This window comes from Encephalitozoon intestinalis, chromosome V, assembly GCF_000146465.1.
Source record: "Encephalitozoon intestinalis ATCC 50506 chromosome V, complete sequence".
Lineage (NCBI taxonomy): Eukaryota > Fungi > Microsporidia > Unikaryonidae > Encephalitozoon > Encephalitozoon intestinalis.
The window spans coordinates 19,608-44,373 of record NC_014419.1 but is presented as its reverse complement, the minus strand read 5'-3'; the positions used below and the strand labels follow the sequence as shown (position 1 = coordinate 44,373).

The window sequence follows — 24,766 nt, the reverse complement described above, 5'->3', positions numbered from 1 at the left end:
GAATGAGAGAAAGTATCTACAAGGAATTTACCTGCAAGAAAGGAATAATGCTTTCTTCTGAGACGTTGGAATATTTGGAACACAATATCAAGAATGATTCAATGCTGGAAAACATATCGATTGAGTACAAGAGGAGAAGCGGACCGAAGCTTGCAGACCTAGGTCTAATCCGAGAGATTATCGAGTCTCTGGACACCCGGAAGGACGTCTATAATGTCTTAAGCCAGAATTTCAAGGAGAAGAACGATCTATTGAAGTATAGACATCTTCTCCAGAAGATAGAAAGAGTAGTCACGCCTATATATTTGTTGGACGAGGACCATGCCACTATCTTTGGATGTTATTACAAGGACAGAAACGGAAGAGAGGTTTTGGAGGATGATGGGGACATAATTCCTATCGATACAAGCGAGTGTCATGAAGATGTGTTTCTATGTGATAACATCTTTGTAGCTATGGAGGGAAGAAAAACAGGAGACAGATTTGTAATGTCTAGAGTGCATCTCCCCAGTATAGAGAAGACCTCGAAGAAAGCTAAAGAGGAGAGGAGAGATCTTAAGGTGTTATTTTTTTCAGACTTCCATATGAATGAAGCCAACGGAACAACCTTGAGAAAGATTCTAAACAAGATTCCAACAGGTGTTGTTGTGCTAATGGGGAAGCTTTGTTCTGGGAAATCATCTGGTATTTCCTACACCAGCTTTATGAATGGACTTAGGCCGAACAACGCACTTGGATCCATTCCAGATATCATTCTGTGCCCAGATGCCGATGATGTCTATCCTTCCTTTCTTCCAAAGGAGATAGAGGTGCCGGAGGAATACAGTAAGATTATTAAGGCAGCAAGCAACCCATTTAAACTTGAGACCGATAATTTCTCAATCGGAGTTATTAGAGATGATTTGTTTAGATACAAGGAAAAAGGAACTTTTATTGGGAAGAATTATGTAGATTCTTTTGCCAGAGTTGTTCTGTCGCAATACAGCTTCAATCCATTTGGGATCTCGAATCTAGACATTGATACCATTCCTGATGTGTTTGTTGTAGGCCAGGATCTATATCCGTTTGTTGTGCCAGTAGAAGGTACATTATTCATTTCCTGTCCTAGCTTTAGGGACGAAATGTCTTTCGTATCCTATGATCTTTCTCAGAACGATGCCTGGATCATTAACTCCAAGAATGTCTTGGGATAGCCTACTTAGTTTGATTTTAGACTCAAGGTTGGTTTGAGAGGAAGTCAAGGCCGGGAAGATTTTCCCCACTCAGCAGCTTCATCAGTGCTCCTCCCCCTGTAGACACATAAGTAAAGTTGTCATAGTTTCCAAACAACTTAATTGCACCTACAGTCTCTCCTCCTCCACAAAAGGATTTCTTCTCTTCTTTCTTTAGACTCTCCAGAATGCTCACTAGAGCTTTTGTCCCTTCGGAAAAGTCTTTTTCCTCAAACACTCCTGGAGGTCCGTTCCAAAAGACTACCCGAGCCTTAGATACTTCCTTCCTCAACAGTTCCACAGTCCCAGGCCCTATGTCCATTGCATTTCCCTCAGAAGGTATGCCATTGGTTATGCATATCTTTCCGCCAGAGAGAACAACAAAGTCAATGGGAAGGACTATATTTGTTCCGTACTTTCTACAGATCTCATATATACTCTTTACTTCTTCTTCGGAAACGTCTGAGCAGATGCTCTTTCCAACTTCCCTTCCAAATATATATTTAATAAATGGGAATGCCAATCCTCCAGTAATAAACAAGCTCCTAGTCCTTTCTCCCAAAGACTTGAGCAGTTTGATCTTATCAGACGCCTTTTTCCCTCCTAGTATCATAAGATCTATATTTTCTCTCATTATTTCTCTTGCAGAGACCAGCTCCTTCTGGACTAAAAGCCCTGAGTACGAAGGCAATCCTGTCCTTTGTATAGATCCACACTTTCTATGAAGACATCCAAATGCGTCTATGACTGCAATGTCCATATTGTTCACAAAAACATTCCTGTAGCAACGGACGGTATTTTGGTCATCACTTTCTTCCTCGCCGTAATAAAACCTTAGGTTCTCCACCAATACCCATGCATCTTCTATACTTCCAACATCCCATAGATCGCAGAAAATCAGGTCTATTCCAAGCTCCTTACTAAGAAGTTCTTTTAGTGCCCGGTACACGGGTTGGAGAGAAAGATCCCTGGAGTATTTCCCCCGGGGTCTTCCGAAATGGCTTCCAATGATCACCCTTTTGGGGTTTTTGGAGTAAAGGAGACGGATTGTTGGTAGCACAGAAACTATCTTAAAATTATTTAAAACTGTAGAGTTGGACAAGGGGACATTGAGGTCTGCTCGGAGAAATACAGATTTTCCTTCGATGTCTACATCATTAATTGTCTTCATGCCCTAAACAAATCAAGGTATTATAGCTATCAATCAAGACTTTTCCAAATAGTTGATGGAAGTTTAATTTGCCTTTGGAGAGACGAGATCTTTCAAACCCTCGATAACATCTACATTGGTGCAGGTCGACATATCTCCAAGTGAGTCTCCAGCCAAGATATTTTTCAAAACCCTTCTCATGATCTTTCCAGTCGCAGTCTTAGGAATCCCCTCGCAGAAGTAAACGTCCTTGGGATTAACAAACTTTCCGACCTTGTTTCGCAGAGTTTCCTTCAGAGACGCTTTTACTTTATCCTGTGGTGTTTCCTTATCCTTCAAAACTACGAAAAAACAAAGCGCCTGGCCGGTGATTTCATCGTTTTCGGCAACAGCTGCTGCCTCGGCTATGTAGGGATCCATGCATGCTGCACTCTCAACCTCTGCTGTGCTGATCCGATGTCCCGAGACATTTATCACATCGTCTGCCCTTCCCCTTATCCATACGTGCCCATCAGCATCTTTGTATCCCTCATCTCCAGTAAAGTAAAACCCCTTATAGAAGAAGTATACTCTTTTGAACCTCTCTAGATCTCCTAGAATTCCTCTAGCGATTCCTGGCCAAGATCTTCTTAAAAGAACACGCCCAAGCTCATAAGGTTTTGCTTCAATAACATGATCCTCTTTCGAATCCTTGCCTGCAATAACAACTTCCTGGCCCAAAAATGGAAGGCATGCACATTCAGGCTTTCCGTCAACAACATATGGAATAGGAGCAATCAGAATCCCTCCAGATTCAGTTTGCCAATAAGTATCGACAATGGAGCACTTGTTAAAGTTTTCCTTAAACCATAGGTAAGCATTCTTGTTTATAGGCTCTCCGACAGAACCAAGAATTCGTAATGAAGACAGATCGCACCCATGATCCAGCGGATTCGTCGAAAAATACTTCCTTAATGTCCTGATTACAGTTGGAGCTGTATACAGCTGTGTTATCTTGTGTTTTTCAACCATTTTGAAAAGTCTGAAGTACGAAGGATAGAACGGCGTCCCCCCAAACACAACTGTTGTGACCCCATTCAACAGCGGGCCATAAATTACATATGTATGGCCTGTAATCCATCCTATGTCTGCTGTGCAAGCAAAAACATCTTCTTTTCGAAGGTCAAAACATGTCTTGGAAGTAAGAGCTGCATACACTAGGTATCCTCCTACCGTATGCACAATCCCCTTTGGAATTCCTGTACTTCCACTTGTGTACAGATAGAAAAGACTATCCTCGGCTCCGACAGGCACACAGGGAATAAATTCGTTTTCCCTCTTCATGACCTTTGACCAGATTAAAATCTTACCTTCAACTCCGTTCAGTTCGTCCAGTATCTTCTTTTCATCCTGAAGAGTATTGAAAACCAAAACAGGAATGGATCTTCCCTTAAGGGCTTCCCTTACATTCCCAAGGAAGTTTATGGTCGAGCTGTGTCTCTCAACAACATCCTGGACCATCAAGAACTTGGCGTTTGAGTCGTCAAGCCGCAGAGCCACGCTACTTGCACTAAAGCCTCCAAAAATGGCATTATGAACAAGGCCAAGTCTTGCACATGCAAGTGCAGAAAACACAGCATAAGGAGACATTGCCATATACAAAGCAACAGTGTCTCCTTTTTTAAGGCCTTCTGCTTTAAGCACAGCCGAAATTCTTATGACCTCGTCAAGCACCTCTTTAAATGTATAGCAAATCGACTCTCCGTCATTCCTATCATAAATAATTGCAACTTTGTCGGGATTACAAGCTGCGTGTCTATCCACACAATTATAGCACGCATTTAGCATCCCTCCCTCAAACCATCTGGAGCTCTCAAAATTATTGTTATAAACCTTATCAAACATTTTGTCCCATTTCAAGAAGGCCTTGGCCTGCTCTTCCCAAAAACTTTCCTTGTCTTCAATAGATCTCTTGTATAATGCTTCATATTCTCCTTTGTTCATTTGTAAGGGGACCGCACTTCCGAGGTTATATCCTTCCTAGATTGGCTAATTCATATTAAGGTCCAAAATTTTTAATGTTTTCCAACTTTTGTTTCCATCCAACACTCAGCATCTTTCGAAGTTCTTGTAGAGTTCCTTGAGTGTCACCACAAGTCCGAAACACTCCAATGCCTTTTCTGTTCCAACAATCTTTCTTTTAATGACGTTAAAAAGCTTTGGAGACATTTCCGCCGAGGAGTAAAGCGTAGATATGGTGTTGATAATATTTTTCAATGTCTCGTACTCAGAGTCTTTTTTGACATCCAATCCGGCCCATAACGTAGGGAGGTCTATACAAATAGTTGATATTATAGGAACGCTGACAATATTCCTTTCAACTATCTCTATAGAGAAGTAGTCGTTGAGTAACGCTCTCATATTATCTTCTATATCCGATTCAATTGGAATAAGCGTCTTCTTTTTTTCGAAGTTCCCGAAATCGCTTATCAGAGTTTGGTAAAGATATTCCTTGAGAAGCAGAGCAGTCCTGCAGTTTAAAAGTGATGAGCCATGCTGAACCAAAATAGTATCTCTATCCTTCGCTCCAACATAGTTTAGTGCCTTAAAAAAGGAGGAATCAAGCTCAACTATCTCTGTCCTCAGCTTTTTAAGAGAAAAAAGACTGAACTCTCGTCTTTCCGTTTTCTCCTTCTCCAAACACTCGCCAATAGATTGGGATGCTGGGTCTGAATACACTTTAATTGGGCTTTGGAAGCTACTTTCCCTTGGAAGCGGCCTCAATGTCTTTTGCTCGTAATTCATCTTGTTCAGTTTGTTTTCAATGCATTCGTATAGCCTCTGAATTACAGATTCCTCATTTGTAAAGAGAACTTCCCTTTTGCTCGGATGAATGTTGACATCGACCATACTCTTTTCTATATTCAGCTCTAGATATATAAAAGGTTGTCTTTCGTCGGAAATTAGGCCCCTATACACCTTAAATAAAGCTTCTTTCATCTCTTGGCTTACAACCAATCTTCCATTCACAAAAAGAATAAACACACCTTTTTTTAGACTGAATTGAGGAGTTGAAAATATAGCAAGATGGCCTTCATCAAACAAAAAGAGAAGCTCCCCATCTACCTTATAAAGCTCATCCAACATCTTGATCTTCATTTTTACTCTATCTTCGTTAGAACTTCCGTCCTTCCCAGAATACATCTTGGACTTTGGAATTTCCTGTAGCTTTCCTCCATAAAACAGATCAAAAGAAACATCTTCGTTGAATACAGAATATATTCCAACTAGCCACATCATTTCTCGAATCTCATCTCTCTTCTTTGAAAAATGCTTTTCCCTTGCCTTATTATTGTAGAAGATGTCTTTGATTTCAACAACAGACCCGTCCTTCATTCCAATGCCTTTTATTGCTACAATTTCTGTGTCCCGGTACACAGCTTCATGTCCAATTTCATTTTCTCTTCTCTTGCTCCTGACTCGGATCCTAGAACATCGGCTTATGGAGGAAAGAGCCTCCCCACGAAACCCATAGGAAGACAGCGAAAAAAGATCTTCTTCTTTGGTAAGCTTCGAGGTGCAGTACTGCTTGCAAAGAAGTTCAAAGTCCTCTTCATGTATTCCATCTCCATTGTCCTCGATTGTAAGGGAAAGGCCATCTATCCCAATCTTAATTGCTATGTGAGTGGAGTTTGCATCGAGTGAATTTTCTATGACTTCTTTTAGGATGTTGTAGGGTCTTGTAATGACTTCTCCTGCAGAAATCCTGGAAATCACGTCGTTGGGCAATCTTTTTATTTCCATCGAGAAGGGATGTCTTATTGAGAAGGATTCCTTTGTTCAGGTCCCTTTGAAGGGTGTTTAGTCCCTGATTCCAAACCATAAACATCGGAATGTTATGAAGTTCCTTAGAAATGCCCCGGAAATGAGGGATTTTGTAACAGGAACCTCTGTGGTCTCATTCAGATATAAGGATGGAATCATAATGGGAGCAGACGCCAAGGCATCTTACGGGCGCCTAACAAAGTTCAATGGGGTTCAGAGGATGTTTAAATTTGGAAGCAGGACACTCGTGGGAATTTCCGGGGAGGTGAGTGATATGCAGTACTTGATAAAAACATTAAATATCCTGACAGAGGAGGACAACAGAGAAATAGATCCAAAGGGTTATCACAAAATGGTTCAAAGAATACTATATTCAGCCCGAAGTAGGATCAGCCCGTTAAATCTAAGTGTCTGTGTGGGAGGAGTGAAGACAGTAAGAAACTCCGAGGAGGAATTTGAGACCAATGAGAAGACACTTGGATGTGTAGATCGTCTGGGGAACTTCTACTTTTCGGATGTAATATGTACAGGAATAGGAAGCTATCTGGCTCTTCCGTTTCTTAGGAGTAAGGTAGAAGGAAGAGAACAAGAGATAACAAGAGAGGAGGCAATCCGTCTTGTTGAGGAGGCCATGGAGATTCTTTGTTATAGGGACTGTAATGCGTCGAATGAGGTGCAGATTGGATATGCCGACAGCCAAGGAGTTCACATATCAGATCCATATCTAATCAAAACCAACTGGGACGTTGGAGTAAGAGAGGATGAAATTGTTATTGAATAAACAAATTCTTTCTATCAAAAGCCAGAAAAAAATGTTCCGGGATAAAATATCTTTTTCTCGTTAATCCCACATGGAAGAAGAGGGTTTCTCGGTGAAAGTTCTAGATGGAGCAAAGGTACCGGAGCTTATAAATGGGGTTTACAAGCTTTACTCGAATTGCTCGGGTAAAGTTGACCCACGATGTGGAGCAAAGATTCCTGCTGGATTCATGATGAAGATCCCAAAGAGATACTTTGGAAAAATCCAGTCAACAAGGATAAAGAAGTTGGGAGGAGTTGTGGATAGCGATTACAGAGGAGAGGTATGTGTTATTGTCTACAATGACTCGGACGAGGAATTTGTATATGAGAAAGGAGACGAGATAGGGGAAATGGCTGTTTGCGAAATCATAACCCCAAACATCAGGGAGGCAGGCGATTATGATCCTTCTCTTTAGCTTGAAACTTGTTATAAAGTATCTTGGACAAAATCTACTGGTTTATTATCGAATAAATAGGATGGTCTGTCTTTTTAGAATCCTTTGAGTTGACTTATCAATAATACAGTATCTTCCTCGATTCTCTTAAGTGTCTCCAGGAGTAAGTCTTTTACTTGACAATCCTTGTCTGCTGTAATGCGAAGGAAGACATGATTGTCGGTAGGATGCTCAACCCTATATGCACTGAAGAGGCATCTCTTGTCTTCGAGAAGCTCCTCCGAAAGAAGACTTCCTAGTGTGTGTGTCTCTCCATCGATCTTCAATTCTATTGTGTTGCGAGTGTTTCCCACATAGTTTACTTCCACCTTCCTTGTGCTTGCCATTGGAGAGGGTATTCTAAAGGAATTTAAGAAAGACTCTGCTCAAGTGTATGAAAGTTGCGAACTTGCCAAGACTGTGAAACAGAGCTATGGAAGGATATTTAACAAAATAACTTGTACCCCAAAAACAAATAATACAATGTCCAAGAAGGTTTCTATCATAGGTAATGGAAACTGGGGCACTGCAATAGGCAGGCTTCTGGCAAGCAACACGATGGAAAGCAGCATATTTGAAAAGGACGTCAGGATGTGGGGATATAGAGAGGAATTTGAGGGGAGAATCCTAAGCGACATTATAAACAGCGAGAGAAACAATCCGAAGTACTTGCCAGGAATCCATCTTCCCGAGAACCTTAAGGCTGTTGAAGACATATGCACCCTTTCTGACTCGGATGTGCTTGTTTTTGCTCTTCCCCATCAATATATAAAGGCCATAGAACCTTTAAAGGGATTGGTGAAGAGCAACTGCATTGGGGTGTCGTTGACAAAAGGATTTATTGGCGCAGAAGATGGAGACATAGATCTGGTGAGTAGGTCTATTCACAGGATTCTAAACATAAATGTAAGCGTGGTGATGGGAGCAAATATCGCCGACCAAGTTGCACGAGACATGATAAGCGAAGGGACATTGGGGTATACAGATGAGGATGCAGCCGACATAGTTTACAAACTCTTTAATAGTTACACATACAGGATCACAAAAATCAAGGATGTCTATGGAGTGGAAATCTCTGGAGCCTTGAAAAACATTGTTTCCATGGGATATGGCTTTGCAGAAGGACTAGGTTACTGCTGCAATACAAAGGTCGCCATATTCAGGAACGGATTTGCCGAAATGAGAAAGTTCTTCAAATTTTTCTACCCGATGGCAACAATAGAGTCCCTGTTTCAGTCATCTGGAGTGGGGGATCTTCTTGTATCATGCATTTCGGGAAGAAACTTCAAATGTGCAAAGCTTATGGCAGAAAAAAGAATGAGCTTAAAAGAGGCCGAGGACACCATGTGTTTTACAAAGCTCCAGGGGCCAAACACAGCTCTTATTGTATACAATTACCTGAAAAGACAAAAGAGAACTGATGAGTTTCCTCTCATAAGCACTGTGTACAGAATATGCTATGAAGATAAGGGATACGATTCCATTTTGGAGTGTATTTCTTCCGAGTCTATTGAACAATAAAAGTAAAGCTTCCTTTAGAGTATAGAAATCAATCTTGAGTTGTGTTTGTGCCTTCTTCGAAGACCAGGACCTATTGGAATATTTCCAATGATTTTTGATTGACATACCCATTAATGAATTAAACATCTGAAACAAAATGTAATAAAAGGAATGCAAACGAAATGGACCATGGCAAAAGACGAGAAGACAATCTTTTTGTTTGATGTGGACGGAACGCTTTCGGAATCAAGGGCTCAGATGACTGAGAAAATGAAGAAGATGGTAAGGAAACTTAAGAAGAAGGTTTGCCTGGGGTTTGTGGGGGGATCAGACCTTGAAAAGCAAAAGGAGCAAATTGGAGACGATCTTCTTGAGCTATTTGATTATGGATTTCCAGAAAACGGTCTCAGCTTCTACAAGAAAGGGGCTCTGGAGTCTCAGGAAAAGATAATCGATGTCCTTGGGGAGAAATTTTACAAAGAGTTTGTCAACTTTGTCCTAGAGTATCTTAGCAAGCTGGAAATTCCCATAAAAAGGGGTAACTTCATTGAATATAGGAACTCCATGATTAACATAAGCCCGATAGGAAGGAATTGCAGTAGGGAGGAGCGCAAGGAGTTTTTTGAGATTGATAAGAAGGAGAAATTCCGAGAAAAGATGGTTGCAGCCATGAGGGAAAAATTCAAAGGTAGCTGTATGGTGTTCTCGATTGGAGGACAGATATCAATTGACTGCTTCCCAAAGGGCTGGGACAAGACATACTGTCTGAGGCACATAAAGAAGGAGGGAATTGAGAATGTGTATTTCTTCGGGGATATGACCCAAGAGGGAGGAAACGACTACGAAATCTACATCCATAAGGATGTCCATGGAATAACCGTCAAAAACCCCGACGACACCTATGAGAAGGTGAGGCAGAAGCTGAAAGATCTGGGGCTTGGGGATATAGACGAGGATTAAACAACACGGTGGTGATTTTCAAGGCTTCTTTCTATTTAGACACACTGAAATATCGGCCGAAAAGGAAAAAAGAATGCTTTAATTAGCTATGGCTCCAACTTCCTCCTCTTGGCCAATACTTACTCCTTGATAGCTCTTGATTGTCTTGACCTTTCTAACGCAGCAGTTTTGCAAGGGGAATATCTCGCTCCCCAACTCTTCAATCCTCTTTCCAACTGTCTCGTTAGAAAGCTTGTTCATGATTTCATCAACACTACGTCCTCCAAGCTCCTGCTCAATGACATCAAACATAATCTTTCTGATCTTTTTCTCTTCGGAATGCTTGACATAACATGTCTTCTTGGTATACCCTTGCGGCCTCCTCGTAACTGCCATGACAAACACTCTGAAAACGCTCCGGTCCTTTGCCACAATGTCCTTTTGAGCTTCGATAAGAGTATGCCATTTCTTGATCATTGCTTTGTGCTTATCAGATGTTAACTCCATTCCATCAAAGAATCCAATGCAATCGGCCCCCTTGACATCCCCTACCTTGAATATGAATTTCCGATGTGTGAAATCATTGTTTTTCGTAAGGTCTGCATGGTTAACGTCATACCTCCTTCCTATAAGCTTCAAATTGGTATTCTTGCTCGTGGACTTTGCTACAAAGGTCTTTCCACTGATATTGCAGGGAAAAATCGATGGAGATCGGAGGTTATACCACTCCTTCCTTTCAAATGTATTTTGCCCAGCCTTCTTTTTGGCTTTTCCCTTCTTGTTCCCTTGTGGATATGATCCTGGTGGTTGTATTGCCTAAAAGTTAGATCAATTCCATGATTGTTCACTTACCATTTCTTGGGGTGATGCAAATTTTTGCTTTTACTACCGACACTAAACCTACAGGAGAATCAAGGGAAAGACTCACCATGTTTCAGACTGGAATGCAATTGTTCTTCCATACAACTTCTGGAACAATTTCCTCACCTCCTTGTTTAATCTTGAATTCCCACTCACAAATATTAAATACTCGTCAATGTCTTCAATGGGGTTTCTATTGAAAACATCCTGCACATACATCTTATCATCTCTGGATGCAGCAGTAAGCATTCTCACATTCTTGCAATTCCATTCGTCGGAATATAGGAAGTCTCTATCTCTGTATCGGAATCCGTAAAACACAACAATTTCTTTGTCTTTAAACTCGTTGATACAAGCTCTTGGTAAAGTTATCCCAGTACCCGTGCATATAAACAATAGCTTGTTGGATCCAAAGTATAGATTGCTTCTTCCAATTCCTATGGGGACTTTATCGTTTAGACTGAGGCCCATCAAATATTCCGAGCAGACTCCCCTTCGAGGTTGAGAAAGGATAGTCTTGTAATTTACAACAGCAACAGTAACATGATATAGACCTTTCTTCTTTGTTACAGAGAAAAACCTTGGGTATATAGTAGGTACAAATTTCTTGAGAAACCTGGCATCAACCTTCACTCTTAACTCCTGGAGAACCTCGAATATTGTTCTTTTGGGCTTAACTATATATTCATAATATAAATCATAGTCTTGTGCAATCTCTTCTATCTTTAAAAGAACTTCGTCTTCGATACCGCCTTTTCTATCCAAGAAATACCTCAGTGCAAAAAAGAATGGCTGATGAGGTTGTGAGTTAAAGTCTATTGAATGCTTCATCATTAAGGACGATGATATCCCATCTACATCTTCTTCCATGCCGTTGTATTTCATAAACTCTTTGTAGTTATAATTTTCTGGGCAAAAGGACAGGCAATCTCCCGGCGAGAATTCTTTATATTCTGGAATTTCAAATACCAATTCTATTATCTTTTGGAAATGCCCTTCGGGTGTCAGCAATCTCTTCCCAACCAATCTCGAGGTATATTTCTCAGGCTTAAGAGAGAGAATATCAATGTGCTTTATCTTGAGAGGATCAAAATGAGCCATGAGTTCTAGTAGCCACGGGCGAAGATCAGAGAGAAATCCCTCTTTATCCTGGGCATTTCCATCTCCTCTTCTTACCACAGGCTTTGCACCCAGCATCCTGAGTCTGTTAAAGAGTTTTTTGGAGCAGTAGTTGAACTTTTCATACGAAGAGTCTCCAAGGCCAAAGACTGCAAAGTTTAAATGCGACAATAGATTGCCTGGTAGATCACTATTTGACAGAAAAGACCAGAACTTAGTCATGTTAAATGGCTCTGTTCCATCACCATGTGTTGAACAAACAAATATGATAAAGTCTATGTCAAGAATTTTTTCTATATCAAAGAGATCCATTTCCATTACTGACGATAGGTTTTCCTGATCTCGGGAGTTGAAAAAGCAATCCAGGTTGTAAATTGTTTTTGGGTCGTATCCGTACAAAAGTGCTCTTTCTATGAGGTTGCTGACATAGATAGAAGTTCCAGTTTGGGAGCCATAGAGAATAGGAATCATCTAGGGATGGGGACAAAGGGGTATAAAAGACGGCAAGGAGATATTTGAAGCTGTAATAGTCCCTATGAAACCGGTGGACATATATGAATACTATGTCGAAAGAGTTGTTGAAATTTTGAAATTAAAGGAGATTAGAATGCAAATGGAGGATATAAAGAGGATGGGTGTGACTATAGCTGTTTTTGACTTTTGTGGAAAGATTCCGCTGGTGCACAAGCTGTTCGTTGGTGTGAAAAAAGAAGTTTTTGTTGTGTACGATGTTTCCAAGTGTAGGGAGGAAATATACGAGGCTTTCAAAGGACATGATCTGATCTATGTCCTAGAAGACATTCAAAGCGCAGAAAGCAATATTTTCTACAAATATAACAATGCCATCTTCCTCCTATTTGATCGGTTTAGATTCATCCGGTGCATGAAAGAAGGTTAGGAAAGGGCTTTCAACAATGAGGTAGTTCGCGGTTGAATTTCAGAAATATTTTCTAGCCCACTGAAGAAGCATATGAAGGTGCATTTTAATTTGAAGAAACAGATGAAGCCAATACTAACAACAGGAGTTCCAAAGAGACAAGGAGACATATTGTATACACAATTCAATGATCTAATAGTGGAGACTGATGTTAAGACATTCCAAATTCTTAGAGAAATACCGTTTGATTCCCTCAAGTGCTTTGATGTAAGGGATGGATACATAGTTGCATGTTCGAAAGGGATAGTTATCTATAATCTTGCAAAGGGAGTTGTAGAAGATGTTGTTCAGTTTTCAAAAATAGAGGTGTGCAGTATGGTTGTGGATGAGCTAGTGGTTTCTGATGAAGGATTTAGTGCCTTTTCTGTTGTGGTCGGAAGGGTTGACGGATCCGTTTCCAAGATAGATCTGGTTAGCAAGGCACCTTTATGGTCTTATAGAATGGACAGCATGATAAGAAAGCTAGAAAGGTTTGGAAATATGGTGTGTTCTGCAGATGCTAATGAGGTGTGGATTTATAAAGGAGGAGAAGAGCTTTTGAAGTATCATGAGCCGGAGGTAGTGGGAATAGGATATAATGGACGCCATGTTTGTGCAGTCACGCGAGAAGGGGTTTTAAAGATCTTGGAAAAGTCTAAGAAGGTGGCATTGGACACAAAGTGTGACTTTATGGTAGGAGATGGGCAGTTTTTGTATATATGGAAAGGCTTAATAGTCCATGTATATGACTATGATGGAAAGATTCAATATAAAAGGGACATTCTCGCGGAAAGAGAAGGATCATCGCAGAGTATGCTTCGGTTTAGGAAAGAAGATGGAAGTTTTGAAGACGAGAGTGAAGAGAATGGGTTTCCAAATGGAAAAGAACGGTGTGAGATTTACGGAGAGAACAGTGACGATTGCTACGAAGACGAAAGTGGAACAGATGACGGATACAAGAAAAGAAAACATGTTTCTGATATGAGAAATACTGTGGTGGAAGAAGAAATCAAAGTGGACGATGAGGTGATTGTTGAAGGGATGTCTCAGGGGGTTATAGTAACAAGCGAGCAGGAAATATTTCTTGTTGACGAAAGTTTGAGGGTTACTTCTGTTATTATTGGGAATAATGATGAGATAACGGACATGAAGAAGTGGAATGACGTACTGTTTGTTGCCACAAATAGTGGAAGGTTGAGATACACATTTGTAGATGGGGGAGAAGGAAGCTATGCATTCAATGGAGATATTGTTCCAGCACATTCGGAAGCCATTATGTCACTCTCAATCAATGGAAACTTCTTGATGACAACCTCAAGAGACAAGAAAGCCATTCTTTGGAAGATTGTTTTGAAAGATACAGAAAACAGAGAAGAGAAAAGTGTGGTTTTGAAGAGAATTAAGACACTTGAGAATGGTCTTGGAGGACTCAACGGATGTGTTCTTGGAGCTTCTATTTTTGTACTTGTTGGAAGCGATCAGATTCTGCAGATATGGGACTACAAAGATAATGTGTTCATGGAAAGAATCCATGACAAGGAGATTAACAGTGTTGAAATCAACGAGGAAAGAAGACTCATTGCAACATGTTCCCAAGATAAGAAGGCAAAGGTTTTTAACTTTGAAGGAAGAATCCTTCAGGTGCTTTCGGGGCACACAAAGGGTGTATGGAGTGTGAGTTTTGGCAAAAATCTGATGGCAACATGTTCTGCAGATACCACAGTAAGGATTTGGGATATAGAGACTTTTGAGTGTGTTGGGGTGCTTACAGCACACAGAAGCGCTGTTCTGAAGGGGCAGTTCTACAGAAATGACGAAAGGTTTATTTCCGGATGTGCTACTGGGGAAATGAAAGTTTGGAATGTTAAAAAGAGAACATGTGAAATGAACATTGATGTTCACAGAGACCGGGTATGGGCCTTTATCAGTGGATCCCTTCTCATAACATCTGGAAACGGACTAATAGCTTTTTTTCAAGACGACTCTCAGGAAGTGTTAAACAGGACCATTGCAAAGAAGAATGAAAAGGAAATGCAAACCATCGAGCTGGAAAGATGCCTTCGAAATAATCTTAATGTCAAAGCTGTTGAAATACTCTCTAGGACAGACGATTACAAACAATTATTTAGAATGATAGTGAGGTGCCATAGAGAAAGATCCAACGAAATTTTCACTATTTTTGAAGACAAGCATAAAATGTTCTTTGACCTTATTCTAAAACAAGGGACATTCAAGAACTGTGTTGTCATACAATGGCTTATAGAGGAGAGCCTTAGAAGAGGATGGAAAATGAGCAGTGAAGTCTTGGATAAGGTCTACAAGGTTACAGAGAAGTACTCGGATTCCATCGATGGGATTTACTCTACCCTTCTTGGATTTACCATCTTTGAAAGATGAACCAAATCTGATCGTTTTACTTCTGATATCTAATCCAAAAAAGGGCTCCAAGATTGGAAGCTTCTGAAACCGCAGAGAGGTTGAACTAGTGACACGTGTTTCATGTTTTTCTTATTATTGTTTTCGCCGAATAAACACATGGAAGAACCAAGAAATCGTCTTTGCTCTACACTTGGGCAGTCTTACAAGATAATTGGGACCTCACCTATAATTCCCGTGTTCTTGTCCTTGACATACTTTACAAAAGGAGTAAAAACAGAATACTATACCTACGGAATAATTGCATCTGGAATACTTATGGGACTATCTCTATACATAGTGGAGTACATAGGGAAAAAGAGAAGCGAAGAGAAGTTGAAGTCCTTGGGAGATATTTCGAGGGGATTTTGCGGGCCCTTGTCGAAAACTGTTGATGTGTTTTCTGCTGTTTTGAAATACACAACACTTCTTATCACAGTGGACGTCTTTTTCAACGTACTGTTTATCTACTTTCCCTTCCTGGACGAAATCAGAAAGTCGATGGCTATATACAAGATATTATTTGGGTTAGGATTGGCACTGGTGGGGCTGACTCTATATGTCTTTTCCACCTTCAGTAGGAAGATATTTCTTATTATCTCTGCATCGGCCAGTATCCTTTTTATAGTTGCCATAATCGCAGGGTACTTCCTAGGAATAAACTCGGCACTTCCAAAGCCATCATATTCTCAAGGAAGCCTCCTACCGTCGTTCTTTTGGGTAACCACCATAGCATTTTATACGGCGGAGTTCATATCTGGAGGAGTCAAAATCATAGGGGAATCCATGCATAGGGAAAGTGCCAAATACGTTGCTATTACGAGCTCATTGTCTGTCTCTGGAATGTATTTAGTTCTATTACACTTGGCAAGGTGGATAAGATCTAGCTACAACTCGTTGGACATTCTGAATCTTATGTTCCTTAGGTCATCAAAGTTGAACACCTACCTGAGGACATCTACAATTGATAAGTATTGTATCACAACCAAAGTGATGTGCATTCTTATTCCAATAGTATGCATTTCGTTATTTGTGATACAATTTGATTCTTTTGTTGAGTCTTTTAAAAACTTGGTGAATGCAGAAGGAGACACCAGGTTGTGGCTATTATCTCTCCTTGTGCTAAGCATAGTGTTCATCCAGGTCCTTTTCAACGAGATCATCGGGCCTTTCCATTTCTATGTGGTGCTTTTTGTGATTGGAATGACTCCTCTGCTAGTATATCACCCGTTCATATGCTATATCTTTGCATCTAAGAAGATTAAGTTCTTTACAGCCGTCTGCATCCTCGCAATGATATTTACAAGTGCAGCCTTGGTGGGGACCATAAGGACGCTGATAGACATTCTACAGAAGAATTAAGCCCCTTTGCAGGCAAGGCTCGAGAAAACGAGCAAGACAATAAAACCTTTAATCAATTATCTTAATTGCCTACTTAGACCATGTCCAGTCTTCTGTATCCGCCACTTGACTGGGTTTTTTCTCCTCCGCAGTTAGGGCAATTATTTGATTCGAAGGTTGTGGCCACTCCACATTTCTTACATCTGTAGTCTCCAATACTCCCCAGATTTCTTTTACAACTAGTGCAGGAGAGATATGGAGAACTCTCTTTACACGGGATACATGGAATAAAACATATGCTAAAAAAGTATTTGTCTTTCCTATATACAGAATCGGTTAAGCATCCGCAGTAGGGACACAGGAACTTCTTTGCAGGTTCTGGATATCCCTCTGGGACGTCGATCTTTTCCGGTATACTGATGCATCCAAACGTAAAGCAGTAAAAATTGCCGCAACACATTTCGAAATTTGTCTCTTTCTTTAATATTCTTTTTACCTTGAAAATCTTCGACTCCACTGGTTGACAGGCATTCTATTGACCAATCATATTGTACGATAGTGTTTAGAAAGTCATTTCTCGATGATATTGAGCAGCATTGACTTGTTCAACTTGCCTATTTTTAGTGTCAAGTCAATTTCTCTCCTAAGTTTATGCAGTTCTGTGCCTTGTGTTTTAGACGACCCAAAATAAAAAACAATGGACTTCAGCCATTTGATTGCTGTCGAATGGTGGATTGGGCTATCAAGCATTTTTGATACTACAAGCCTTAGATTTTCGGCCAATACTGCATCCAAATGCTTAACAACCCCCTCTATTCGGTTGTATGGACAAGAAAGCAAAACCTCTTTTACAATCTCGTATTCGTTGATCTTCAAAGATCCTATTGCTGCTTTCAAGTATTCTCCATGGTCCAAATACTCTTTGATCGACTCTGGTGTTAAAGACACATCTAAGCGAAGTGGAATAAATTTGACAAGCGAAGGTTCATAGATGCTTACTCCCTCTCGTGTAAGGACATAGAACTCCCTTTGGGTGCTGCTGTGCATTATTTTTAAAACCTCAATGATCTTTGTCTTATCAAAGGATTTAGAAGATTCCTTCCCAAGAACTTCTTTATAGTTTTCCCATTCTCTATTGTCGGAAACTCGAAGCACCTGAGCAACGTCGCCTGTTTCTGTGGATATCATCTGCATTGTATTTGCTTCTCCTCCCGAGATTATAAATCTGTTGTCGAATGTGAAATCTAGGCTTTCCACAGGCTTCTCGCTTATGAATATTTCATTTCTCTTTCTAGCCTTTAAAGATACCTTGATTCCTCTTTCATAATTGAAGCCAGAGTCATAGATACTTAACTCGTCCACCGTGGCCACACAGAGCTTGCCATTTCTCACTGAAAATCCAGTGGCCATCTTTCTGGACTGCAGTTCAGTAACCGTTTGGGAATAAACATTCCATTTTTTGATTGTGTTGTCATAGGACAGTGTATATAAAGAATCCCCATCCCATTTCATCCTAAATATAGGACCTTCATGGCCCTGAAGAGTATCAATCTCCTTCCCCCTCTGGAGATCTATCACCCTTACTGAATAGTTATTGAAGTCTGCAATAAACAGTAGAAGATTATCATCACTAACCTCTGAAGCCGATATTCTTACTGGAATTTCAAATGATCTATAGCAAATTCCGTTCTTTATATCCCAAATAGATACTTTTCCATCGAGATAAAGACACAGAACAGAGTTTTGAAGAATATGCACTCCGAAAACTGCATGAGTGGCATTTGAGTCGAAGAATGTGTGGATGCATCTTTCTCCATCGTAGATTCTTACCTTCTTGTCAGAGCATCCAACAGCTATCATATCCTTTTTTACATCCATCGTCATTATTCGGGGAAGATCCAACTCAAATACAAACAGGTTGAGTGATAGGCTGTATATTCCAACAAACTTAGGGCCCTTCACTGCAATAGAATCCTCATGGAGATAAATACTCAGAATCTTATGTTCTACTGATGCAGAGTAAACCATTTCTTGTCCATTGTAGATAAGCAGATTCTCTCCAGACTCCTTATCAAGGGAAATAGCCACAAAGCCTAAACTACTACTGGAAGCCAAAACTTTCGAATTGTGATGCACAATTCCTTTGGAAATAATGTTTTCTCCATCAATCTCAAAATACAATAAAGTTCCATCCTCGCAAATAACAATTAGCTCCTTATTTTCTCCACCCATGGTATATGCCGCGATTGGAACACTCATTGTATTGCACAGTCGGCTAGATTTGTTTTCAAGAATATCAAAAATCCTTACAGTGCAGTCTCTGCTGGTTGTTAGAACCAGATTATCGCTCAGGAACTTAACACTTGTGATTTCTAGAAAGTGCCCAAGATGTCTTGAATGGAGATCAAACAAGGGCAACTTGAATTCCTTAGGAACATTCCATATCTCTAGGACGTTGGAGTATCCTGCTGCCATCAGATTTTTGTTGATTGCCATGCAGGAAAACCTTCTTTTGAGAGATCCAACCATTCTGTTTTCGTTATTCATGTACATCCTTTCCTCTGTGACTATGAAGAATTTCTCTGATATACTGAAGTCAATGATGGTTCCCCCAACATCACATATCTTGGTATATCTTCCCCTGGAAGCCTTGAATAGATGATTATTGGACGAAAAATAGACTTCTCCATCATAGTAAAGTCCCCTTGATTCGGATTCCGTTGGAATTACTGACTTCAGCCTGTACTCTCTCATTTCGTGGGTAATTTTTTGTTTAATAAAGAAATGGACTGGAATGGTATAGCTACAACACATTAGTGCACTTACGGCTAGACAATGTGTAATAAGAAGGATGGTTATGGGTAGCTTTGATCCATTTATATTCTATAGAAAACAAACCCTAGGATATGTCAAGCACAGTGACAGTAACCAAGATGAAGCTAAAGCTGATAAAAACAAGGCGTGTGACTTGGACAAAGGAAACTGTTGACAATGAGGGATTAGGAAAGAAGAAGAGTAAAATATGCTGCATATACTGCTCAAAGGGGAAGGATAGGGACAAAAATAAGTATGAGCGTCTTTAGGAAGTCCTAATGGCATTATTGTTGGTGTTTCTGGGAGGCTGAGAAACAAAGCTATAGCCCATCTGTCTGTTGTAAAGAATAAAAGCTGTTGAATAACAAACCCCTTAATGAAAGGGCTGTCCGTTAATGACATACTTTCCACAAGAGAAGAGGCTGAGAAGGCTTTAATAGATCACGCAGTGCGAAACAATCTCAACTATGATCTTGAGGAGACGCCCAAATCGATTTCTGTGCTGTGTAAGGGAAGAGAGGAATTTGGATGTGATGCCAGAATTGTTGCACAGTTGAGGAAGAAGGATGGGGTGTTTGTAGTTAAAAGGATTAGACTGTCCCATAAATGCCCGGTAGTAACATCCAAATACGGATCGCCGGATGAAATGGTTCGAATGGAGGTTCAGAAAGCTATAGGAGATAGATATGCAAGAATAGGGGAGATTCTATCTGTTTTGGCGGACATGAACATAAAGATGGGATACTTTTCTGTATGGAAGGCCATGAGACAAAATGATAAGACAGAAAAGGAGAATATGGAGATGATCTGCGGAGAAGAGGGAGGAAAGGATGAGCTGTTTGGCCGGGCACTCAAGGAGTTTTCCCAAGAGTTCTTGGAGCTTAATCCTTGTGCAGTTGCTCATCAGAAGAAAAAGATGTTTTTTTTCTCTTTTCCCGAATATCTTGATGTACTTGTTCCAATAGTGGAGATAAGAATATACAAGAGAACGGAGGGATTTGCGATGCTGGGAGTTCTCCGAGATCCTACATGGTCACCTATTGTTTACTCCTGCGCGGTGTCGGACACGGGAAGTCGAGAAAGCACATTTGAGTATTTTATTGATTCAATGCCTAAATTATTCTTCCTTGTGGACTTTGATTGCGAGCTTATAAACATTCTCAGGAGAAAGGAGAGGGATTTTTTTGTGAAAACCCGTGATATATGCAAGTTTTACTACAACAAAAATAAGTCTATTGATGGTGTAGAAGACATCTGGAACAAATGTAACACCTCCAAGGAATGGAGCACACCAGAGCTCAACTTTATGGAAAGAAAACACTACTTGAAGAGCTGCTGCGAAACGGAGATGCTTGGGATGCAGAATACAAGTGAGTGTGATGCAGAGTTTATTGGGCTGGGAATCTTCAATCTTCCGTTTTTTGATTGTGTCTGTGCGATTCTAAAACTTTCCAGTGACAATCTGAGCCAAAGAAAAAAGGCTAGCTTTGGAGAAGGGAAAGGAAAGGGGTTGTTCGGAAACAATGTTATACGAAGAATAGAGAAGAACACGTCTGTAGAAACAGCGGATACTTTCTACGATGTTGATTTACAGAATCAGACATGTACGTGTGGGAAGTTCCAGGAGTTTCTAATTCCGTGCCCACATGCTTGCAAAAAAATACTTGATTCTGGAGAGGATCCATACTTGTATGTTAGCGATCTTTATTCAAAGACAAGACTTCAGGACCTCAAGGATATAATACCAGTGGCCGATCTACCGGTGAAGTGCCAGTCGGATCGGAACTTGCTTAAGCGTGGTCCTGGAAGACCAAAAAAGATATTGGTCAGAGAGCCTTCTGCTGTTAGAAGCTAGAGAGAGTGTCTATAATTATATATTTCCTAATAGATCTGATTTCATTTATTAAGAAATTGGATTTACATGATCTTATTCCTTCCAGTTACTATATTAGCTAACATGTAGACCGAGCTGGAAACACAAGCCGCAATGCAAACTAGAGCCAGAAATGTACTGAGGGAGAATCTTTTTCTCACTGATATGAAAAAAATAAATGGAAAGAGAAATGATATGAAGTTTGTTACTGTTGCACCTCCTATGCTTATCACAAGTCCTGCAGACAAATCCTCAACCAGGACTAGAAAAAAGCAAAGCATGATCAGGGCAGCCATTAGAAACATCCGGGTAGTGTTTGTTCTTCTCTCCTCGGGCAGAATGTTGAATAAAGTAGTTATCAGTGGATTCAATTGGATTGGAAAGCTTCCGATAAATATCAAGATGCATCCATACACTGCTACTCTTGAGGATATGAGATACTTGTCGACAGTACTTGCTAATTGGATATTAATTGAAGAACCCTTGTCTGCAAGTATCCTTAGCAAATCCCCATTGAGTGTGTTTCCAAAGAGAGAATATCCAAGATGCCCTATCAGTCCGTAGATTAGTCCTCCACCGACACCACTCCACACAGACACAAGCTTAACCTTCCTCATGGAGTCACTTGCCATCTCGTCCAGAACCTTTACCATATTCGATTGGCATGCCATTGCTGTTATGAAAATGGGAATCGAAAAAGAAAATCCATTGGAGAGAGGGAAAGATGTTTCCTCGTAGGAGGTATACTTGGGATATAGAAAAAGATTGTAGGAGATTAGAAGAAAGATAAAATATCCAATGGAAACAACCATTGCAAGCGATACGTATCTGAGGCTGGAAAGGTTTTTATGGGAGGAAAGAGCGAAAAAGGGAATTAAGAGAACGGCCACAATTCCTTTTCTGGTAGTTTCATAGCTAAAGGAAGTAAGCAGCAGCTCGGGGAAGGCTGCCACAACCAGCTCGGAAAGATATCTGTAAAGACAGACATTAGCAGACAAGCTATTTACAATGACAAACCCATCAAGGACATGCTTAAGTCTTGGAGATATATAAACCCCCAGCGACGAATATGTCTGGCCTTTCCCGATCTTTATTGCAGAGTATGAGATGCAGTACAGGGAAAACGATGTGAGCGAAGCAATTATAAAGATGATAATCCATCCGTAAATGTATCCAACAAATCTAAATGCAATTGGTGTGAAATATATGCTTGCACCCAGCATAGACGCTACCATCGTCATTGCTGCTGAACGCTCTGTTAGTACCTTTGACATCTCTCTTAGAATAAGGGAGAAGTAAACATTAATTAAATGATCAAACATCACAGAAATGGATCTTAATAATTTAATTAGTTTTTAGTTAAGGAATCCGGGATGAGCTTACTAGTTGCAAACATTACAACACGAATATAATCGTATATTTCCATGCCTACGTTGCTTTCCCCTTCAAAAATATAGATTCTTTCACTAATTCCAATTTTCTTCAAGTGATCCTTTGTATTTTCATTGAAGTCGTCCTTTACCTTATCAAGATATTTCTTGTACATGGAGTGATCTAATCTTTCCCGGAGAAGAATATAGACAAAGGCCTTAGACACCATTAAAGTAACATCTTCGTTATACTTTTGGTCCTCTTCACCATTATTCTTGCCCTCCTCCTCTGCATACTGAACTTCATGCCTTTTGATTGGAGCAACAATATCGGAAATACTTGATTCCAATATTTCTTTCAAGTCCTTTTCAACGTTCCTATTTTTGAAAAGAGCCCTAGTTACCATCTCAAGTCCATTCCTTAAATAATCTTCTTTCCCAGAAAGGATACTCTTGTCGTAAACATCTTCAATGCAAGAATCGCCTATAACTTTCTCGTCAAGAGTTGTCAAGAACTTGTATAGGAAACTGAAGAAAACCGTTCCCTCTATGACCTTTCCGCTGTCCTCGAACTTACCTCTGAGTTTTGACTTATCAAAGATTGAATTTGCAATTTCATCACTCATAAATAGATAGTATAAATTATACAGAACATACCAGGTCACAAATCCTACCACAACAAGAGAAATAAGAGTCAAAAAGCCCAGTTTTTTTGACTTCATGGCGGGGTTGATATTTTTTCTGCAATTTATATTCCAGAATATTCCTTAAGGGGAATATCAGTCTGATACTATAAACTTAAGGTGTATATCCTACCTTTACAGGAACCACAAATCCAGGATGTTGTGTTTTTGGCACGGAAAACCATCTGTCTCATGCCTGTTTTTGCGATATTCTTTCAAGGGACTTAGGATAAACGAAAAATGCCTGCCAATTAAGAAGTTCAGTTCACCTTTATGACTCCTTCTATCCGATCTTCCTAGGTTGTTAGAAAACTGAATCAAAATGAAAAATTTATTTTTGGTCTCAAAGATGCTGATTGTTGTAGGTGTTTTTTACCCATCATTTTTCTCTAGTTTCTCGCTTTGTTGGAGGGATTGTTCCTGCTTTGGTGAACCAAAGAAGAAATCCTGAAGTCCCTGGAAAAACCCCTTTTTGATTTGTTCACCTTCCTTTTCTAGAATTCCTCCAGCTGCTAAAATAGCTGTTGCTGCAGGTATGTCGGTTGGACTTATTCCAAGACCCATGTATATTGAAGCATTGAATATAGAAAGTAGTATATGATCAATTACGGGTATTACTTCGTTTTCTCCACTAACGGATATTGTTGCGTTTGCAACCTCCTTGTTTTCCTCGTCTAGATATTCCAGAAGATATTTCTTAATATCTTGATTGCTTTCGTAAGCCCCTTTGAAGGTATTAATTCTTTTGTCCGCTGGAGGGGTTCCCTTCAACCAGAACCAAATAAAGAGGTTGGCCAACACCTTATTGAGCTCCTCCTTCTTTTGCCTAGAAGAGTCGTCATCTTCCTCCGGTGATAATTGAACCTCGGAAAATGCTTTTCTGACAGTATCTAAAAGCTCGCTCTCTTTCTTCTTTTCATTTTCCTTCTGCAAAATTTCGACTATAGCCTCCTTCGAGGTTGGGGACAGGAACATTATATTTCTAGCCTCTTGTAATGCACTCTTTACATATAATCCTTTATGGTTGTAGTCCTCCTCCTCTTTCTTCTCCCCTTTACTACTTTTTTCTCCATAGGACAAGAAGGTGTTAATAAGACTGATTTCTACAGAATTAAACAACTTTAGGATGCTATTCAGGCAGACAAAGAATTTAACGTCGGTAACCTCATTTCCATCCTCGTTTTTCCCAGAATCTTTGAATCTAAATTGAAGTTCACTTGAAAGTGATTGAACGTCTTCCTCAGTGAGGTATCCTAGAGGCTTTTCTCTAAGAAGGAAAAAGGCTAGAAGAGTTATGCCCAAAGCAAGAATTGTAATGATAAATATCCTCAAAAAACTCTTCTTGTTCATAATGGGTTTATCTTTTTCAAGTTATTTATAGTTTTATATGTAAATATACCATTTTTGGAAATTTTCTGTAGACAAATTTGCTTTCAGGTTCTCCTTATTACAGAGAAGAAGCTTATTGCCTTTTCCAAAAAGTAATCAAGGAAAATTGGTCTTCCCAACGGCCATTTATTTACATCCTAAATAAT

At 40.0% G+C, this 24,766-nt stretch overlaps 21 protein-coding genes across 21 annotated transcripts; 10 read left to right on the top strand and 11 right to left on the bottom strand.

Annotated features, from left to right (window-relative positions):
- Positions 1-2: 2 nt before the first annotated feature.
- On the top strand, positions 3-1,193 carry Eint_050310 (putative DNA polymerase alpha/epsilon subunit B; the record flags this gene model as incomplete). Its single annotated transcript, XM_003072794.1, has 1 exon — positions 3-1,193. One exon carries the CDS (start codon positions 3-5, stop codon positions 1,191-1,193), a length of 1,191 nt encoding a protein of 396 aa, XP_003072840.1.
- A 22-nt stretch (positions 1,194-1,215) lies between these two features.
- On the bottom strand, positions 1,216-2,382 carry Eint_050300 (phosphoglycerate kinase; the record flags this gene model as incomplete). Its single annotated transcript, XM_003072793.1, has 1 exon — positions 1,216-2,382. The coding sequence occupies one exon, from the start codon at positions 2,380-2,382 to the stop codon at positions 1,216-1,218; it is 1,167 nt and encodes a 388-aa protein (XP_003072839.1).
- A 63-nt stretch (positions 2,383-2,445) lies between these two features.
- Positions 2,446-4,344, bottom strand: Eint_050290 (acetylcoenzyme A synthetase; the record flags this gene model as incomplete). The annotated part of the gene is made up of 1 exon (XM_003072792.1): positions 2,446-4,344. The coding sequence occupies one exon, from the start codon at positions 4,342-4,344 to the stop codon at positions 2,446-2,448; it is 1,899 nt and encodes a 632-aa protein (XP_003072838.1).
- A 105-nt stretch (positions 4,345-4,449) lies between these two features.
- On the bottom strand, positions 4,450-6,144 carry Eint_050280 (DNA mismatch repair protein MutL; the record flags this gene model as incomplete). Its single annotated transcript, XM_003072791.1, has 1 exon — positions 4,450-6,144. The coding sequence occupies one exon, from the start codon at positions 6,142-6,144 to the stop codon at positions 4,450-4,452; it is 1,695 nt and encodes a 564-aa protein (XP_003072837.1).
- A 121-nt stretch (positions 6,145-6,265) lies between these two features.
- On the top strand, positions 6,266-6,946 carry Eint_050270 (proteasome type-4 subunit beta; the record flags this gene model as incomplete). Its single annotated transcript, XM_003072790.2, has 1 exon — positions 6,266-6,946. One exon carries the CDS (start codon positions 6,266-6,268, stop codon positions 6,944-6,946), a length of 681 nt encoding a protein of 226 aa, XP_003072836.2.
- A 70-nt stretch (positions 6,947-7,016) lies between these two features.
- On the top strand, positions 7,017-7,382 carry Eint_050260 (deoxyuridine 5'triphosphate nucleotidohydrolase; the record flags this gene model as incomplete). The annotated part of the gene is made up of 1 exon (XM_003072789.1): positions 7,017-7,382. The coding sequence occupies one exon, from the start codon at positions 7,017-7,019 to the stop codon at positions 7,380-7,382; it is 366 nt and encodes a 121-aa protein (XP_003072835.1).
- Positions 7,383-7,456: 74 nt separating this feature from the next.
- On the bottom strand, positions 7,457-7,747 carry Eint_050250 (DNA-directed RNA polymerase II; the record flags this gene model as incomplete). The annotated part of the gene is made up of 1 exon (XM_003072788.1): positions 7,457-7,747. One exon carries the CDS (start codon positions 7,745-7,747, stop codon positions 7,457-7,459), a length of 291 nt encoding a protein of 96 aa, XP_003072834.1.
- A 136-nt stretch (positions 7,748-7,883) lies between these two features.
- On the top strand, positions 7,884-8,921 carry Eint_050240 (glycerol 3-phosphate dehydrogenase; the record flags this gene model as incomplete). Its single annotated transcript, XM_003072787.1, has 1 exon — positions 7,884-8,921. One exon carries the CDS (start codon positions 7,884-7,886, stop codon positions 8,919-8,921), a length of 1,038 nt encoding a protein of 345 aa, XP_003072833.1.
- A 168-nt stretch (positions 8,922-9,089) lies between these two features.
- Eint_050230 (phosphomannomutase) lies at positions 9,090-9,860 on the top strand (the record flags this gene model as incomplete). The annotated part of the gene is made up of 1 exon (XM_003072786.1): positions 9,090-9,860. One exon carries the CDS (start codon positions 9,090-9,092, stop codon positions 9,858-9,860), a length of 771 nt encoding a protein of 256 aa, XP_003072832.1.
- A 78-nt stretch (positions 9,861-9,938) lies between these two features.
- On the bottom strand, positions 9,939-10,694 carry Eint_050220 (440S ribosomal protein S3A; the record flags this gene model as incomplete). Its single annotated transcript, XM_003072785.1, has 2 exons — positions 9,939-10,655; positions 10,692-10,694. 2 exons carry the CDS (start codon positions 10,692-10,694, stop codon positions 9,939-9,941), a joined length of 720 nt encoding a protein of 239 aa, XP_003072831.1.
- A 69-nt stretch (positions 10,695-10,763) lies between these two features.
- Positions 10,764-12,290, bottom strand: Eint_050210 (NADPH cytochrome P450 reductase; the record flags this gene model as incomplete). Its single annotated transcript, XM_003072784.1, has 1 exon — positions 10,764-12,290. The coding sequence occupies one exon, from the start codon at positions 12,288-12,290 to the stop codon at positions 10,764-10,766; it is 1,527 nt and encodes a 508-aa protein (XP_003072830.1).
- A 64-nt stretch (positions 12,291-12,354) lies between these two features.
- On the top strand, positions 12,355-12,717 carry Eint_050200 (uncharacterized protein; the record flags this gene model as incomplete). The annotated part of the gene is made up of 1 exon (XM_003072783.1): positions 12,355-12,717. The coding sequence occupies one exon, from the start codon at positions 12,355-12,357 to the stop codon at positions 12,715-12,717; it is 363 nt and encodes a 120-aa protein (XP_003072829.1).
- Positions 12,718-12,789: 72 nt separating this feature from the next.
- On the top strand, positions 12,790-15,132 carry Eint_050190 (putative WD40 domain-containing protein; the record flags this gene model as incomplete). Its single annotated transcript, XM_003072782.1, has 1 exon — positions 12,790-15,132. One exon carries the CDS (start codon positions 12,790-12,792, stop codon positions 15,130-15,132), a length of 2,343 nt encoding a protein of 780 aa, XP_003072828.1.
- A 138-nt stretch (positions 15,133-15,270) lies between these two features.
- Positions 15,271-16,512, top strand: Eint_050180 (uncharacterized protein; the record flags this gene model as incomplete). The annotated part of the gene is made up of 1 exon (XM_003072781.2): positions 15,271-16,512. The coding sequence occupies one exon, from the start codon at positions 15,271-15,273 to the stop codon at positions 16,510-16,512; it is 1,242 nt and encodes a 413-aa protein (XP_003072827.2).
- A 73-nt stretch (positions 16,513-16,585) lies between these two features.
- Positions 16,586-16,951, bottom strand: Eint_050170 (uncharacterized protein; the record flags this gene model as incomplete). The annotated part of the gene is made up of 1 exon (XM_003072780.1): positions 16,586-16,951. One exon carries the CDS (start codon positions 16,949-16,951, stop codon positions 16,586-16,588), a length of 366 nt encoding a protein of 121 aa, XP_003072826.1.
- A 110-nt stretch (positions 16,952-17,061) lies between these two features.
- Positions 17,062-19,245, bottom strand: Eint_050160 (WD40 domain-containing periodic tryptophan protein 2-like protein; the record flags this gene model as incomplete). The annotated part of the gene is made up of 1 exon (XM_003072779.1): positions 17,062-19,245. One exon carries the CDS (start codon positions 19,243-19,245, stop codon positions 17,062-17,064), a length of 2,184 nt encoding a protein of 727 aa, XP_003072825.1.
- Positions 19,246-19,397: 152 nt separating this feature from the next.
- Eint_050155 (protein phosphatase inhibitor) lies at positions 19,398-19,574 on the top strand (the record flags this gene model as incomplete). Its single annotated transcript, XM_009163581.1, has 1 exon — positions 19,398-19,574. One exon carries the CDS (start codon positions 19,398-19,400, stop codon positions 19,572-19,574), a length of 177 nt encoding a protein of 58 aa, XP_009161845.1.
- Positions 19,575-19,681: 107 nt separating this feature from the next.
- Eint_050150 (uncharacterized protein) lies at positions 19,682-21,160 on the top strand (the record flags this gene model as incomplete). The annotated part of the gene is made up of 1 exon (XM_003072778.1): positions 19,682-21,160. One exon carries the CDS (start codon positions 19,682-19,684, stop codon positions 21,158-21,160), a length of 1,479 nt encoding a protein of 492 aa, XP_003072824.1.
- A 62-nt stretch (positions 21,161-21,222) lies between these two features.
- On the bottom strand, positions 21,223-22,452 carry Eint_050140 (putative aminoacid transporter; the record flags this gene model as incomplete). Its single annotated transcript, XM_003072777.2, has 1 exon — positions 21,223-22,452. The coding sequence occupies one exon, from the start codon at positions 22,450-22,452 to the stop codon at positions 21,223-21,225; it is 1,230 nt and encodes a 409-aa protein (XP_003072823.2).
- Positions 22,453-22,526: 74 nt separating this feature from the next.
- Eint_050130 (uncharacterized protein) lies at positions 22,527-23,270 on the bottom strand (the record flags this gene model as incomplete). Its single annotated transcript, XM_003072776.1, has 1 exon — positions 22,527-23,270. One exon carries the CDS (start codon positions 23,268-23,270, stop codon positions 22,527-22,529), a length of 744 nt encoding a protein of 247 aa, XP_003072822.1.
- Positions 23,271-23,603: 333 nt separating this feature from the next.
- On the bottom strand, positions 23,604-24,581 carry Eint_050120 (uncharacterized protein; the record flags this gene model as incomplete). The annotated part of the gene is made up of 1 exon (XM_003072775.1): positions 23,604-24,581. One exon carries the CDS (start codon positions 24,579-24,581, stop codon positions 23,604-23,606), a length of 978 nt encoding a protein of 325 aa, XP_003072821.1.
- Between the last annotated feature and the right edge of the window lie 185 nt (positions 24,582-24,766).